Below are 15,593 nucleotides of genomic sequence, written 5' to 3' on the forward strand. Positions count from 1 at the left end.
TAGATATCAGGTTTTCATGCTTCATTCAAATATGCAGACTTCGGATCAGAAGAAAGTGCTTAAAAGTCCACCTCCTGGAGTGCGCAAAATAGTAAGTTTTAGAGGACTTCATCAGATATTATATTAATCTATTTTGTCTTTGCTTTTAACTACAGTTTGGTTGTTTCTTATTTTATTCGCAGATTCTTTCTACAAATATTGCAGAAACCAGCATTACAGTCAATGATGTTGTATTTGTTATTGACTCAGGCAAGGTGAAAGAGGTATGATTGGTTAAAACTCCTGTGGCAAGTAAACTTCCCAGTGTTATTCTGTAATACGCAATAAGTAAATTTTAGAGTAATATTTTTTTATAGTAGGCTGAGAGTTAGTGCATGTCAAATAACAAAGATCACTGAGAAGTTTTGACATTCATTTGTTGTATGACAAATACTGTAAATAATTAGCTGTTAGTAAACCTAAAAACTGTTGTAGATAGAAATGTTGATCTTCCTTTTTTAAATTTAGAGTTTCTGTTAGTTTTTTTAAAACAAGTGCATCTGTTTAGACCGCCGTCTTCCTGAGACTTAAGAGAGCATTGGGAGTTCCCTTTGTCCTACTATTGTGTCAAGTCCAAATCTAATCCATTAAGTTTTTAAGTATTGTTTCTGATGTGTTGAATGCCTATTCCCAAATACTTTCTAAGGAGAAGTGAGATAATATAATGATGTAGTTTAAGACCTATTATATGTCTTTGAAAATGAAGTTGGATTTCATAGGGGAGATCCATACCAAATTTGTAAAGTTCTCATGGTAATATATTTTTTCTGTAACTTTGCATCAAATGCAGGAAAATAAGGATGTATTTTCCAGGTGAGACAAAGAAGAAGACTTTAATCAATATAATAACATTTTTTCTCCTGATTTGTGATAATTCAAAACACAGTCCATATCTTTTATTTACTCAATTACCTACAGACTAGAAAACTTCCACTTAGGAAACTAGCACATAGATAATGCAAAACAGGTATGGTAAATTCAGTTGCAAGCAAGTACTTCAGAGCATACGTTTGAGCCAAAAGCTGCTAGTGTTTGTTCAAATTATTCTTTCTATTTTTTAGAGAACTTCTGTTAATAGCTCATTAATAACTTTTATTTCATGTATCATGTTTAATTGTGGTTTTATGTTCCTTGCTCTGCTTTTACAGAAGTCTTTTGATGCACTGAGTTGTGTTACAATGCTAAAAATGGTGTGGATTTCAAGAGCCAGTGCTATCCAGAGAAAAGGCAGGTAATAAATGCTTCATACTGATTTTTATTTTGCAAATGTCCACATCCCGTATGTTAAGAGTAAAGTACAGATCTACAGCAGCCACACAGCATAATGTTTCTAGCCTAGGCCAGTATCATGTTGAACAATGGCTAATACTTCTTCTCTGCAGTAAATTAAGTCAGCATGTATTTCCTTGCAGTAATTTCCCAAGATATAGAAAAGTGACACTCAGGAATATCCCAGAACTTGAATTACGTCTAGGTTGCTGCTCCCCCATGAACTTTTCCTCTTTCTGCCATGTAGCACAAACAGCCACAGTAACTTGTCTGTGGGCAAAGGATTGCCTTGTGCTAGTTTTTGATTGATACCATGGCATCCCTTCTTTAGAAGTGACACTGAGCAGTGATTCCTTATTGACCGTCTCCAAAGTCTTCATGACTTAACAGGCCATGATCAGGCACAGTGAGTGAGGGCTGAGAAGTTACTTATGTAAATAGCAATAAATGCCTGTTTGGAGACATGATATTGTCATTATCCTCCAGGTTTTTGAGCCTGAATTGTGAGCATTTGCTGTCTCTGTTCCTTCATTTACACGTTGTATGGTCTTCATTCTACCATTTTCATCTAGGGAACGTGAAGAGGAAGAAACAAAGTTTGCGACTTAGATTCCTAATGGCACAAGATGGCTGAGATTTGGATTGATCTCAAGTTAGCAAAAAAATGATATCACTTTATTTAGATAGGCCTTATTTTTATTCTCCAGTTTTTTTAGTGTAGGGTTAAAATTATAATAATTATTTAAAATATTTTTTAATAATAAAATTATATAAATTTACATACTGTCAAATTCATCTGTGGGACTTCCTCTTAACAACAAAGTTACCATTCTCTTAGGCTGTCTTCTGTATTTGCCTTCTAAGTTTGGGTGGGTTGTTTCTTTGGTTGGGTTTTTTGAAAAAAAAATTTTGATTTTCACAGCTTCCAATATTTTATTTTCCAGGGCTGGGCGCTGTCAGCCTGGAGTCTGTTTTCGTCTCTTCAGTAAGCTCCGATTTGAGAATATGTTGGAATTTCAGACTCCAGAACTTCTAAGAATGCCACTTCAGGTGGGTATTCACTTAGAAGTTACAACTTTTAAAAAATGTGTTATCATCAGACTATACTAGTAACTCCAAAAAAATGTGTATCTGTTTTCTTTTTCCCAAACCTTAATGGTATTTTTTTTTCTTTTTAACTTGTAGGAGCTTTGTTTACACACAAAACTTCTGGCTCCAAGTAGTTGTCCAGTTGTTGACTTTCTTATGAAAGCTCCTGATCCTCCACCAGCTTTAATTGTGAAAAATGCTCTGCAAATGCTCAAGGTCAGCAGAGGAATTGGTTTAGATGGGAACTGTGTTTAATCAGTATTTGTGGTGTGGTAACATATCTTACTGACTTTTAATTATACTGAAAGTCTTGTTCAATTACTTAAGGATGCTTTGAATTTTTGTTTGTTTTCATTTTGCATGTGTGTGTGTATGTATTTTCCCATGTTAAGGGAAAGGACTACTGTAAAATCTTGTCTTGAACTGAAACTAATTTGACTTGCTTCTTTAGTGTTTGGGAGCAAGCCTAGGTAATGTCCAATATTTGTATCCTTTCTGCTTTCATTGTAAATTAATTTTGTCCCCTTACCCCTTCTGCCCCTTGTCCCTACATCTCTCCCTTTTCTCTTTCTTCAAACAGGCTATAGATGCCATGGACCCTTGGGAAGATCTCACTGAACTTGGTTATCATCTCACTGAATTGCCAGTGGAGCCACACCTGGGTAAAATGGTGTTGTGTGCTGTTGTTTTGAAGTGCCTGGATCCTGTTCTTACCATTGCTTGTGCTCTTGCCTACCGAGACCCTTTTGTGCTCCCCACGCTGGCCTCTCAGAAGCGTGCAGCCATGCTGTGTAGGAAACGTTTCACTGCAGGAACATTCAGCGACCACATGGTGCTTCTCAGGGCTTTTCAGGTATCCTTTCAGAGCAAGGACTGTTCACAAGAAACCACACATCAGAGTAAATGATGTACCGACCAAACTGGATGTAGAGTGGTAGACTATGGCTTTCCTGTATATTGGACTCACAAGATTTCTGAGGGAACACATTTTCTCTGATCTTTTCAAAGCTGGTTAAATTTTGAAAGTTCTAGCAAGATGCTGCTTTATATCCTGCTACATGGGTAACTTAAAAAAAGCGATCTTGACATAACGATCTCTTTAATAACATCATAAGCTTAAAATAACATAATTATCATTATGTTTAGGTTAGGGAATGAGGAAAAAATCTAGTAGTTAAAAAAATCAAGTTTGATACTCAGGTTAATTTTATTGATCTAAATGTAATTTTTAAACCTATGCATTTTTTAGTTTTAGATGCTTCAATTAATAGGCAAATGTTAAAAAAATATGCTTTACAGGCATGGCAAAAGGCACGCAGTGATGGCTGGGAGAGAGCCTTCTGTGAAAAGAACTTCCTGTCTCAAGCCACAATGCAAATCATCGCAGGAATGAGAACACAATTGCTTGGCCAGCTTAGGGCCTCAGGTAAACATATTGGAAAAAGTTCTGACATAATTTTAGAGTTAAGTGTATACAAATTGTAACAAGAATAGTGTTCACTTGTCATTTTCCTTCCTTAAGTTGGAAAAGACCAATACATACTCATGTTGGGCATGGTGGACATGCTAGGATGAGGAAACATGGCTGGGGAACAGCTGGCATAACTGAAAGCACTGTGATTGTTCACCATCCTGCTGTGTTGCAGTGTGAGGCATGTTTCCTTCAGTTTTTATGTTCTAGTAAATTTTTTCTTCAGGCAGTTGTTGAAACTTTCAGACCCTAGGTTCTGAGGCAGAGTCAGTTAATTTCAGCTCAAGCTGGATGTTCCTGGAGAGTGTCCTGAATAAAGAAATCCCTGGGCCTTTATAGCCTTACTGTCAGTGTGCCCAGTCTTCACGTGCCCTGCTTGTGCCTCGCACATTCCTCTTGATCCAGTGGCAGTTTATGGTCTGGGGTCTTCTACTGCCTCACTGGATTCTTTCTCCATGTCCAATGTGGGCAGCTCCTTAGCTGGTCTTACAGTCCAGCTTGAGCCAGCCTTGGGACCCTCCAAGGTCTCATCCTTTATCCAAAGGTATCCTGTCTTTCTCTGTTTCTTTCCCTGCTTAGCCATTCATGCTAACAAACAGTTCATTTAAAATTCACCTACGCTAGGTTTTGAGCAGGGCTCACTCATGCTAAGCTGTAAGCAAGTTACAATTACACTTAAACTACACCATGTCTAATATTCTGTTAAGTAAAGAAATATTGTAAAAAGGAATTCTGTTCCACATTGGTATGAAACCCCTTACCAGGAAGGATTTCAGTGTAATGGTTTCTTCTTGGTGCTGTTAGTGTTGGCAGTTGTGAAAAATGCAACTAATTTTTAGTTTATTTCATTTCTTTTTTTTTTCAAATTCCTTCTGAGAAGCAAAAAAATACATCTTAAATACAAACAAGTATAACATAGTTTTGACCTCTTTCTTTTTCAGGTTTTGTTAGAGCCAGAGGAGGAGCTGATATTAGAGATGTTAATGCTAATTCTGAAAACTGGGCTGTAGTTAAAGCTGCCTTAGTGGCTGGGATGTATCCCAATCTTGTGCATGTAGACAGAGGGAGCCTGGTTTTAACTGCACCAAAGGAGAAGAAAGTGCAATTTCATCCTACCTCTGTTCTCAGTCAACCTCAGTATAAAAAGGTAAAGCCACTTTGAACTTTGTAGAAAATATTTTTTCTGGCAGGTGATAGAATGAAAAATTGGAGTTGGTTTGTTTTTCCAATATTTCAGTTAGTCCTGCTAAGTGGAACAAGACAAAATGGTAAAAAGAAAAAGCTAGTTTTAAAAGTATTTTGAAGATGTAACAATCTCTACTTATTGCTATGAGGAAAAAGTTCTGCTCTGAAGCTGGTATTTCTTTAGATCCTTTTTAAAAGCAAAATATTTTGTTTCAAGGTGATAGAGTAAGTTGTGAGGTTGAATTTTCTTGTGCTTTTTTTATTCATGTATATGTAAATATTTATGTATTTATTTCTACATACATAAAATAAGACTTAAGTTAAAGTTTATTTTAAGTACACATAGAGGATAAATAGCCTAGTCTTATTTGCTCCTGCACAGATTCCCCCAGTGAATGGCCAAAGTGCAGCTGTTCAGGCACTCCCTACAGACTGGCTTATATATGACGAAATGACGAGAGCTCACAGGATAGCAAACATCAGGTGCTGTTCTGCTGTAACGCCCATCACTGTGGCACTCTTCTGTGGACCAGCTAGGTTACCAAGTAATGCTTTACAGGCATCTTCATCCTGTCAAGGTATACTGAAGTCTGGATTTGGAACGTTTACGTTGGTGTTATACTAGTATGTGATTTGGCGAACTTATTTTTTAAGTATATTTTCTGCATGTTTTGGCTAATCCTTAAAACGGCAGATCTATATGTAGTTCCTGTAGCTGTTCAGTAGTTTGTAGGTTCTGTAACAAATCTCTTGAGTTTTGTGAATCCTTGTAAGTTTATAAATTCAACTTCTACAGTTCTGGAGTCTCAGAAATTACGCTATAGTTTTTAAAGAAAAAATGCAACCAAAATATTTAAAGACAGTACTAATGCTGAGAAGTGTACTATGTATGTTTTTTCTATAGCCTAGTTTAATTGTTATTTTGAACCAGATGATTCAAACTGAGTAATGTAGTTACAATTAATATGGCAAATAATCATGTTACTTCCAGCTGACACCTGCATTTTAAAGATTATTTTCTAGTGATAACTTTCATTGTCAATTAGCCATATGATTATCTAGAAGTAGTAGAGAATTTATTGAAATTAACATTTTTTTCATATTTAAATGGAGTGCTGTAAGAATAGATGCAAAAATAATCTATCTATTGTCAGTTCTGTAGAAATATTAGTTTGAATTGAAGTAAGAGTCCAAGCTGTTTTGAAGCTTTCCTGTCCTGCTCCTAAACGGTTACCTTTAAAATGGTGTTAATGCTGATGGAATTGCACTTTGAAAAAGGAATCCTAAATAGCCACGTGTATATATTATTTTTTTTTTCTTTATGGGGCTTTAAATATACTGTTATGCTAGGATATAAAGCATAGAGCAATGTGTGGTTTTATAAATAACTTCAGGCAAAAAATTGATAGTGGCTTATTATTGATGAAGGTACATGAAAGAATCAGATTACATCAGTGCAGGTGTTTACATAGTAGGGCCCTTAAGAGGTCTGGGAACTTGTTCTCTTAACTGAAGCAAAGACTTTCACTGGGGTGTATATGCAGAAATGGAAAAGTGTGTTTACAAATGTTTACTTTTTAAATGAAAATTTAGAAGGAAGATTAGTTTATTGCTGGTAATACAGTAATGTTCAAGTTTTCGTATGTAAGTGTAAATAATACAGAAATGTTAATGCACTTTTTGTACTTAATTCAGGAGATGGGGTATCCAGTGATAGCAGTGACAGTGAGATGGAGGACAGAAAGACTTCTAATGTATCACTACTGAAGCTAGATGAATGGCTCCACCTCAAACTGGACTCTGAAGTAAGTAATCTATCACTGTCATGCTTGTTTCGTGTAGAAGAATATTTATGCCATATCATCCTAAAATGATTTTTAAAACAGTTGGATAACCAAAATTTTACTGTAAGAATGGCTGTCATGGTCCCTTCAGGTCTCTCAAATTTACAGGAGAATGTACTATGTGAGTTAACCTTTATTTCATGAGTTCAGTAAGAAATATGAAAAGCATACAGGCTCAATCTCCTTTTGCCCAGGCTAGTCAGTTGTGTGAATTCACATATTCAGCATCCAAGTTGTAGGGCTTCCTATGGGTTGTAACAACCCATAACTCTTAAATTTTGCACCTGCGAGCAAAAAGGAACAAAGAATTAGTTACCTAGCCAACTGTGAGAGTGCTCATCCCTCTTCCTCTGTCATGGTGCGGTTGTCCCACATATCACACTGGGAAGCAGGAAAGCCTCAGCAGTCAGCTGCTGTTTGGATCTACTTCAGAAGCACTTTGAGTAAGCTGATGTTTTATAATTTCCATCTTGGCAGTTTGATCCATTTCCATAGGTTAGCAGATTATAAAGAAACTGCCAGACAAAAGGAAACGGCTGCAGGGAACAGCAAGCTGCGGGTGGTAGTGGCTGCATAATGGCCCTTCGGTTCTTTGTGGACCCCTGTATTGCCTGTGTGGTGCTCCCAGCACACTAGGCCTTAGCTTGAACTGGATTAACCAAAATTTGAGGAGGAGTTGAGAGAACAGTCAAAATGGCATATTGTGTATTTCCTTTTCTGAGAGGGTGACTCAAGTTGCTTGACTTAAATGGAGCACCTGAAACTGCAACTGCTGAAATTGCTGTCACATTTTATAAAAAGAAGAAAAAAGCCCCAACCTTTGAAGACACAAGTTTTCCAGTTGTTGAGAAGCTCTGACTGTGTTAGAAGATAGAGTAACCAGAGATCTTTTCCATCAAGTATGACTAAAGAGCCCATGACACTGAACCATGCCGTTAATCAAGTCCCTCCGGATGGGAGAGAATTTGCTGAAAGTCCTTGCAAGGAGTTTCAAAGATAAACGGAGACTTTTCCTTGAGTTTCAATGCTTCCAAATAGTTGTTTATTAAGTCTTATCAGAGGAATAGAGCCATTCGCGTGACCCAGGTACAGCACAGACCACAGAAAAGCAGGAGTGAGGCCTCTCTATCAAGATTTACACAGCCTTTTAAAGATACTTTAACCAATAGTTACTAAAAACGTACATTATTTTCACTATGCTACCAGTTATTCAGTAACATGGGCAGGAACTGCGGAATTCTCTATCCAATCATTCCAAACTACTTTTACTGCAGAACATGGAGTAGTAGAAGAAGGAGAAGAAGGTTTAGAGCACAACAACAATCCTCCATTTTGATATTTCTTACTCTTATCTATTTACTACAAAGAGAAGCCCAAAACCTCTAAATTTTTCACCCTGTGACAATCTTACATAGTAGTCTATCACCTAATTCACACCACTGTATTTTCTAGTTCTTGTCTGACTGTTGGTAATTTTTTCCAAGGTTAGAGGCTAAAACAGTGTTGTTCAGGGGGGTAAGAACCCTTAAAAACAAGCAGAGAAGTATTCTCGGCACTCTGGGTTCCTACAAGCCCATAAATACAGACTGAATTGGCAGGAAGGGCATTAGACATGAAGAAACTGCTTTTAAAGAAAACATAAATTTCTAAAATGAAAAGTGAAAAATCCTGTGTATTTACAATAGAGTTTTAAGTTTTGTGCAGAGCTGCAGGAAATGTTTTAGGAATTACCTTGCACCTGCAGAAAGAAAAGATAACAGCTTAATTTAAACATGAGGTTTTCTTCCCTTCCCTGAGACTTTAGTCTTGCCTTTCAGTTTGCCAGAATGCCAGCTGCTGCCTGATGGGAAAGACATAGCATACCCTTTGCCTAAGTAATAACTTTTATTAGACTTTAACAGAACTGAAATTTATTGCAGGCTGCTGGTTTGCTGTTGCAACTCCGACAAAAGTGGCATAGCTTATTTCTGCGTCGTATGCGAACTCCATCTAAATCGTGGTCTCAAGTTGATGAAGCAACTGTAAGAGCAGTTGTAGCTGTTTTAACTGCTGAAGAACAGTCTGCAGGTCTGCAGCAGCCTTCAGGAATTGGTCAGAGACCAAGACCTATGGCTTCTGAAGATCATCTTTTAGCATCTGCATGGAGGTCAACTAACAGCAGAAAAAGTACAGCAGAAACTGAATTCTCTGACTCCTCTAATGCTGAAAAGTAAGCTGTTGAGATCTTCCGGAGACTGTAGCTTGTCATTTATTTACCTATAAAAGCATCACTTGAATTTCTGCTAGTATTAAGAAGAAAGAAGCTATAAAAATACAGCTGAAAGCTTTGATACCATCCTGTGCTGTGATTTCACTGAGAAGTATTTTGTATATATGCTGGCTGTTTGGGAGAGCAATCAGAAATAGTGTCCATGACATGCTGCTTGGGAAGTAGCAGAAGAGGTGTAACCATAACACTCAGAATAAATGCATGCTTTTTTAATTTAGTGTTTAATATGTTTTGGAATTACTGTAATATATGTGGTCATCCAGTAGGCTGATAAGTAGATACAGATTTTTCTGTGACCTCTTGCAAAACTCACAGTCTGTCGTGTATCTACGTTTACTTTTTAGAGTTCTAATGAAGTCTCCACGTCCCATGCTTCATCAGCCAAAGCAGTACAAACGAAGAAACATTTTGCACTCCAAACAAACTTCAGATGACAGATCAGATCAGTCATCAATGAAGTCTGCAGACAGCAGTAGCTTCCCTAGCCCCTGTGCTAGCCCATCCTCTCCAATATCTGGAAAGGTAGAGTTCTCATAAATATATTACCCTGTTCTTCAAAATTAATGCAATCTCTTGCTGGTATCTTTCAGCAGCTATCAGGTATTGTAGTGATAAATTAAGAACATAACTTAGATTTTCATTGTTAACAACTGCATAAAGTTTCTTTTGGAACTGAAAACCAAGAATAGATATCCTTGTTATACTAGTTTAATATAGTAAAAATATTATTCTTTTTAGACTTCTGAAGTAAGGCTATTCAAAGTAGAAAAAACATCCAAATTTCGGGGAGTTTTTGTTTTGTTTTTCTTTTTGAAACTTGGTATAAATAGTGACAGTGTATACAGTAACATGAACTCTGTGGATTCTATCTTCTGTTTCTGTAATAGCATACATTGGTACTGATTCTCTTAATTTTTGTGTTATCTGCCTCATTATGACTGCTTGGCAGTTTTTTTGATGATTATTTTAATAAAGTATACATTTTTAGTGAGGTTATTTTCATAAATCTCATGAATATTTTTTAAATTCAGCCAGTGTTACAGGGAGAAAATTTGTTTTTCTGAAAATGGAAATGCAACTAGTGTGCTGCAGGCTGTAGTCTAGGGTGATTAATTTTGTGTCATCTGAAGGTGTCTCAGACTTCAAAGAATTGTAATTAATCACTAGACTATTAGGCCTGTTCTGCTGTAATTGTATGCTGCCCCTCAGGAATGAATTATAATTTTGAAAAGTGTGTAAAAATGTAAAATAGATGGAAAATACACTTTTAGGTCAATTCTGACAGGAACAGCTGATAGATAGCATGTTTCTTGTACAATCTTGGAGAAGAGAGGAAGAGCTCAGTGAAGGGTCTGTCTGCATGTGTGTAAAACTTCAGAACTAAAGCCCAGTTTATTTTATTGTATTAATTAATTTAATTTAATTTAATTCTTTCAGGGTTCTAAATCACCTTCACCAAGACAATATATGCCAGTTCGGTACTTTATAATGAAAAGTAGCAACTTCCAGAACATTGATATTTCTCAGCAGAAGGGTATATGGTCCACTACGCCAAGTAACGAACAAAAACTGAATGGAGCCTTTTGGGAGAGCGTAGTTTACTTAATATTTTCTGTTCAAGGGTCTGGACACTTCCAGGTGAGTCCTTAGCTGATACCAACTGTTGGTGCTGGTTGATGGTTTAGGAGAGTGCAGCAAATGGCTGTGTATAGTATGGAGGGCTTTGCTAATGGCTTCTGACTTTCTGATAGGTAGAGTATTGGCCAGTGTCTCTGGTTGCTGAAGAAAGAGTACTTTTTTCTTCTCCAAAATAGTCCCTTTTAAAGAACTCAGTTTGTCCCTCAAAGGGTAAAGCTAAATTGCCTCCAAACATAATGAGTCAGAATAATGCTTCTACCCTACATAAATGCTTTAAAACAGCAACAATGGAGCAAACAAAAAAATCTATACAAATCAGGGGATTGCTGCCTTTTTTTTTGCATGCCAAAATAAATAATTGTAAGTGAACAAGAAGATACAATCAAGTCACAGCTTTCTAAGGCCAGGGAACTCATATGTCTTTAAAACAAATTTTAATAAAAACTGTTTTGCTGGAACTACAGTTTCTCAAAGTTATGAAACTGGAAAGTCACGGCCATGATTCTTCCAAAACTGTCTTGAGTTCACATTTAGTGAGGTATTTATCAAGAATTTGCTGACAAATTTGTGGCCAGTTTAAAGACTTGACCTGCTAGTGCAAAGTTGCAGATTAGCTGTGTTGTAGAGACTGCTAAACTCAATTATTCCAAGTAAAGAAAGTTCAATTTATCTCTTCGTATGTTATAAACTATTCGTAGAAGTCAGCTGAACTTAAAATTTAATGAACCAGTTGAAATGCAGAAATCTTGGTGATACCACTGAAGGACTGTGGTGAAATGTACATATATGTACAATGATTTGGCAAATGCAGATGCCATACTGGAAACTAATTTTCAGCATGCCAGTTGAATCTGAAAACGGGCTGTTGTATTGGAGCTCTTAGACAAGAAAGCTGGGAGGGGAAGACACACTGAAGTCAGGATGTAGGTGGATCATGTTGCCTTGCCTTCCCAGTTTTGACAATGCACTGGACCTTCATCGAAATGTGAGATTAACATTCTTAATAATATTCCTTGTCTCAGGCGTCTCTTTACTTTCCACCTTTATTTTTCCTCTGTTTCTTTTATTAATTTGCATTGATTTTCATTTAAGGCTTGAGCTGTCGAAGACTTCATGACTAGCAGCAGTGTGTACTGGTAACTTCAGGCAGTGCACTGCATCTCTTGGACTCCTAAGTCATAACTCGAGTAAATTTGCCTGAACAGTTGATAAATTGTGCGTGTCCTGGGTTTAGTTTTGGTTTCTTTGGGGGGTGTGTGTGTGTATATTTAAGGGGCATCCTTAGATAAGTTAGATGCAGTCTTGGATTTGTGGTTTCTCTCATTTTCTTCCTGAATACTTTTGTTGGAATTTCTTTCAGCTTCATTGAAGAAGGAATTTTAGGCAGCTTTGACTTCTTTCTTTGAAGAGCAGCTACATACTTCTAATTGTATATGAAAGTTCGTTAACAAAGAGGGAACAAGGGAAGGAAGGAATGGATTTTTGAAAGAATTTTGTACAGGTAGCAAGGAATAGCTGATGGACATAGAACATTCATCTTTGATACCTTGCACTTTAAATGTTTTTACAATAACTTTTCAACCTCTGGTACAGAGCTTAAAAAACCCCTTGAGTGGTAAGTGTGAGAGATGAATTGAAAGACATCCTTTGCAGTCAAATTCTAGAAGGTATATTTGAAGTGGAAAAAACAAATCATACTTCTAACTTTCTAGGTGTAAGTATTTTGGAAGATCCAGCTTTGTGTGGGTGAGTGTTTGAATCGCTTTGAAACTAATTTGAAAGTTTCATATGAAGTCCACTCATTTATTTAATTCCGGGATAAATAGATACGCTCTCATTATGTCTGTTCTTTCATATTTTGATTTTTCTTCCAGGGTTTTGCTAGAATGGGTTCATCAATAGGATGTGAGAAAAGTCAGGACTGGGGATCTGCTGGATTTGGAGGTGTATTTAAGGTGGAGTGGATACGCAAAGAAAGCATTCCTTTTCAGTTTGCACACCATTTGCTCAACCCTTGGAATGGCAATAAGAAAGTACAAATAAGCAGAGATGGCCAGGTAGTTTTTCCTCTTACAAAGTCTTCTTTACTTGGTAGAACTGTGTTTTGTTTGTTAGCTTGTTCATCTGTGAACTCAGCTGTGCTCATGTATCTGTTAATCTGAATCACAGTTCCTTGGTACTCATTGTACCTTCTGCTAATGCAGAATTACTGTTGAAGTAGTGGATTTGTTAAACGAGTTTCTTGCGTAATGTTGTTTAAAAAAATATTTAAAGCTGGATTTTTCCAAAATAAATGTGTTTTGTTGTTTTTTTTTTAATTTGTGGAGGTTTGTTTCCTGTTTGATTCAGATGTGTTCTTCGAGATGAGATAGTCTGTCATACCCAAATAACTGTTCATAATAACAGGTTTGTGTTTTCCATAAAGCCTGAAGAGAATCTTGATATTTGAGGCAGAATAAAGCTTAATACTGTTCTCCAATTTGTTAAAGCTAAATTCTACTACAAAAAGCCAGAAAAGAATTGGCCAGGAATTCTCTGTGGCAGTTTCTGCATTTTCCTCACTCTCCTCCCAAAACATCTCCTTGGTACAAGATTCTAGAGCTAAATTTTTTGTATTGTCTTCTCACTGCTTCCCCAAAACCTCTCCAGTTGTTAAAACGAGGAAAGTATCATACTGTAAGAACAAGGAAAGGAACATAGCACATATTGAAGTTGACAGTGCTTCTATTCTAAGTGGCTTTTAAGACCTAAAGAATGTCAACAATATTGAAAATAAGTGATTTATATTAATATCTGTGATTCCACCAAGAGCCACTGCTTTATCTGTGACCTGCCTTATCACATTCTCCACTGCACTTAATGGAATTAAACTTAAAAGACGTGGAGAATAATGATCTTTAGTTAATAAGGAAGTGACCTGTGGAAGGCATGAATTAATATGGTGCACTGTTCTTGTGGTGTGTTAATTGGGAATTCTTTTGTGGTAACTGACATCTTGCCTGAACCAAAAAGCCCCAAACAACCTGTAAGCCAGGGTTGCTTATGAAAGTTTTTAATCTGCTGTTGAGCACTTGTTTGAGGGATACTCCTAATATGTGTAACATACTCCTAATATGTGTTACAATAGCAAAAGTAACAACTCTTTCAGAAAGACTGGAAGTGTTCACCAGCAACCTCTTGCAAGTATTTTGTAATAAATAGTTTTTATATGCACAGGGGCAGCAGTGCTAATAACTTTTCTAATTTCCTGATCATTTCTAGGAGCTGGAACCACAAGTTGGAGAGCAGTTGCTGCAGCTTTGGGACCATATTCCTTTGGAAGGAAAAAGCTCAACTGATTAAGCGTGTCAGATAATGTGATAGAGGTAGTTACTGTTTCATGTATTGCTTTCTGGTTTTATAGTATCGACATGCGCTGTATCATTACAGTACTATCATTTGTAGCTTGTGGAAGAGCAGGTACACGAAAGACTAAGTATTTTCTTCCTTTTGATTTTTTCTAGCTGACATTGTTGAAACATCAGCTCTAACCACTAGAACCAGCAGCATGCCTACAATACCAAGACAAGGAACAAGATGGCGCAACAAACTAACTCCTGAAGCTGTTGATCATAATGTGCAGATAGCAGTGGAAAAAAAAGAGGGAATTATGTTTGTTTCAGTGTTTCCTTGTTGTAAAAAATGTCAATAAGGTTATCCACCAATCTTTTTTTGACTGAATTATTTTTTCTACAGTAGTGTGCAGATATTTAAAAGTGTGGTAAAGTTCAAAACTAAGTTTAAATCGGTGCACTACATGTAAGTTGTTTGTGGGTTTAAAATAGCACAGCAGACAGTTTACATTTAAAGTGTTCTAAATCCAGTAAATGTATGAAAAAAACAGTTTAATGTTAATTAATCATTCTTGCAGTTTGAATAAAATAAATAAATAGAGAATAGATGTCTCCAGATATGTTGGGAGATTCCCTAGCTGTTTGGTGAACTTCTGTATGCACAGTACAAGAAAGAAGGATATATTCATGCAGACAATTAGACAGCTGGAGAATGCTAATTTTTGAATTTTAATTTAAATACAGAAGGGAAAGGAGCGTGAAACTTTAGAGTGTGGGTTGGTCCAGTGGTGTTTCCACTTTCAATCTTTTTTTTTGCCCTTAAAAATACTCACACTTTGACAAGGTGAAACAGTCTTTGAGAGGCCTGTGGCCAAATGCTGTCATTAACTTGATCATTGTTATAAGATTTCTACTTCTTTTATAAAAAATAAAAAATAATTACCAGTACAACTTCCTTCATCTTTCAATGTAGTCTTCAATTTTTCTTTCTATACCTCGTCTTTCAAGTTCTTTTCTTTCTTCTGTACTACTGTTGTTTTGGTTTATTGGGCTTTTCCTTAGTCATTAATTTACTGTAATGTAAGGCTGTTACCAATTCAATCTGCTCACTGTCAGCAAAAATGTGCTCATTCTTAGGTTAAACCAAGAGCTTTTTCTGTGTCTGAGCTTCTACTTAGTTTCTCATGTCTTCTCAGGATGTTCTCACAGTTCAGACTGTGCCAGGTATTCAATAACTCTGGCATAGCATCATTAGAAACTTAAGTTAGACCTAAAACAGGCTACTGCAGGACCTGGTGCAGTCAGTAAAAAGGCTGCCAAGGATATAAATGGCTGTGAAAGAGAAGGAGATGAAAAAGGTATCCAAAGATTTTTTAAAAAAGGAATCTTTAGACATGGAAAAAAAAAAATTAAAAATGTATGCGTTTTCATCTTGAATCCAGAACTGAAGACTCCTT

The 15,593-nt window shown here is 36.6% G+C and overlaps 1 protein-coding gene across 1 annotated transcript in view; it reads left to right on the forward strand.

The window, feature by feature from the left end:
• The window catches only part of LOC309585307 (3'-5' RNA helicase YTHDC2-like), a 30,354-nt gene extending 15,273 nt beyond the window's left edge, over positions 1 to 15,081 (forward strand). The window contains exons 15-30 of the mRNA XM_082301967.1: positions 4 to 91; positions 183 to 263; positions 1,188 to 1,270; positions 2,253 to 2,358; positions 2,494 to 2,613; positions 2,978 to 3,250; positions 3,697 to 3,823; positions 4,810 to 5,015; positions 5,436 to 5,631; positions 6,749 to 6,858; positions 8,817 to 9,106; positions 9,511 to 9,688; positions 10,604 to 10,804; positions 12,679 to 12,861; positions 14,066 to 14,169; positions 14,308 to 15,081. Coding sequence (XP_082158093.1) covers positions 4 to 91; positions 183 to 263; positions 1,188 to 1,270; positions 2,253 to 2,358; positions 2,494 to 2,613; positions 2,978 to 3,250; positions 3,697 to 3,823; positions 4,810 to 5,015; positions 5,436 to 5,631; positions 6,749 to 6,858; positions 8,817 to 9,106; positions 9,511 to 9,688; positions 10,604 to 10,804; positions 12,679 to 12,861; positions 14,066 to 14,146 — 2,323 coding nt within the window. The 3' untranslated portion in view covers positions 14,147 to 14,169; positions 14,308 to 15,081. The remainder of the gene's footprint in view (positions 1 to 3; positions 92 to 182; positions 264 to 1,187; positions 1,271 to 2,252; positions 2,359 to 2,493; positions 2,614 to 2,977; positions 3,251 to 3,696; positions 3,824 to 4,809; positions 5,016 to 5,435; positions 5,632 to 6,748; positions 6,859 to 8,816; positions 9,107 to 9,510; positions 9,689 to 10,603; positions 10,805 to 12,678; positions 12,862 to 14,065; positions 14,170 to 14,307) is intronic.
• Positions 15,082 to 15,593: the final 512 nt, after the last annotated feature.

The sequence above is a fragment of the Coloeus monedula genome (assembly GCF_965178545.1).
Source record: "Coloeus monedula genome assembly, chromosome: Z".
Taxonomy (NCBI): domain Eukaryota; kingdom Metazoa; phylum Chordata; class Aves; order Passeriformes; family Corvidae; genus Coloeus; species Coloeus monedula.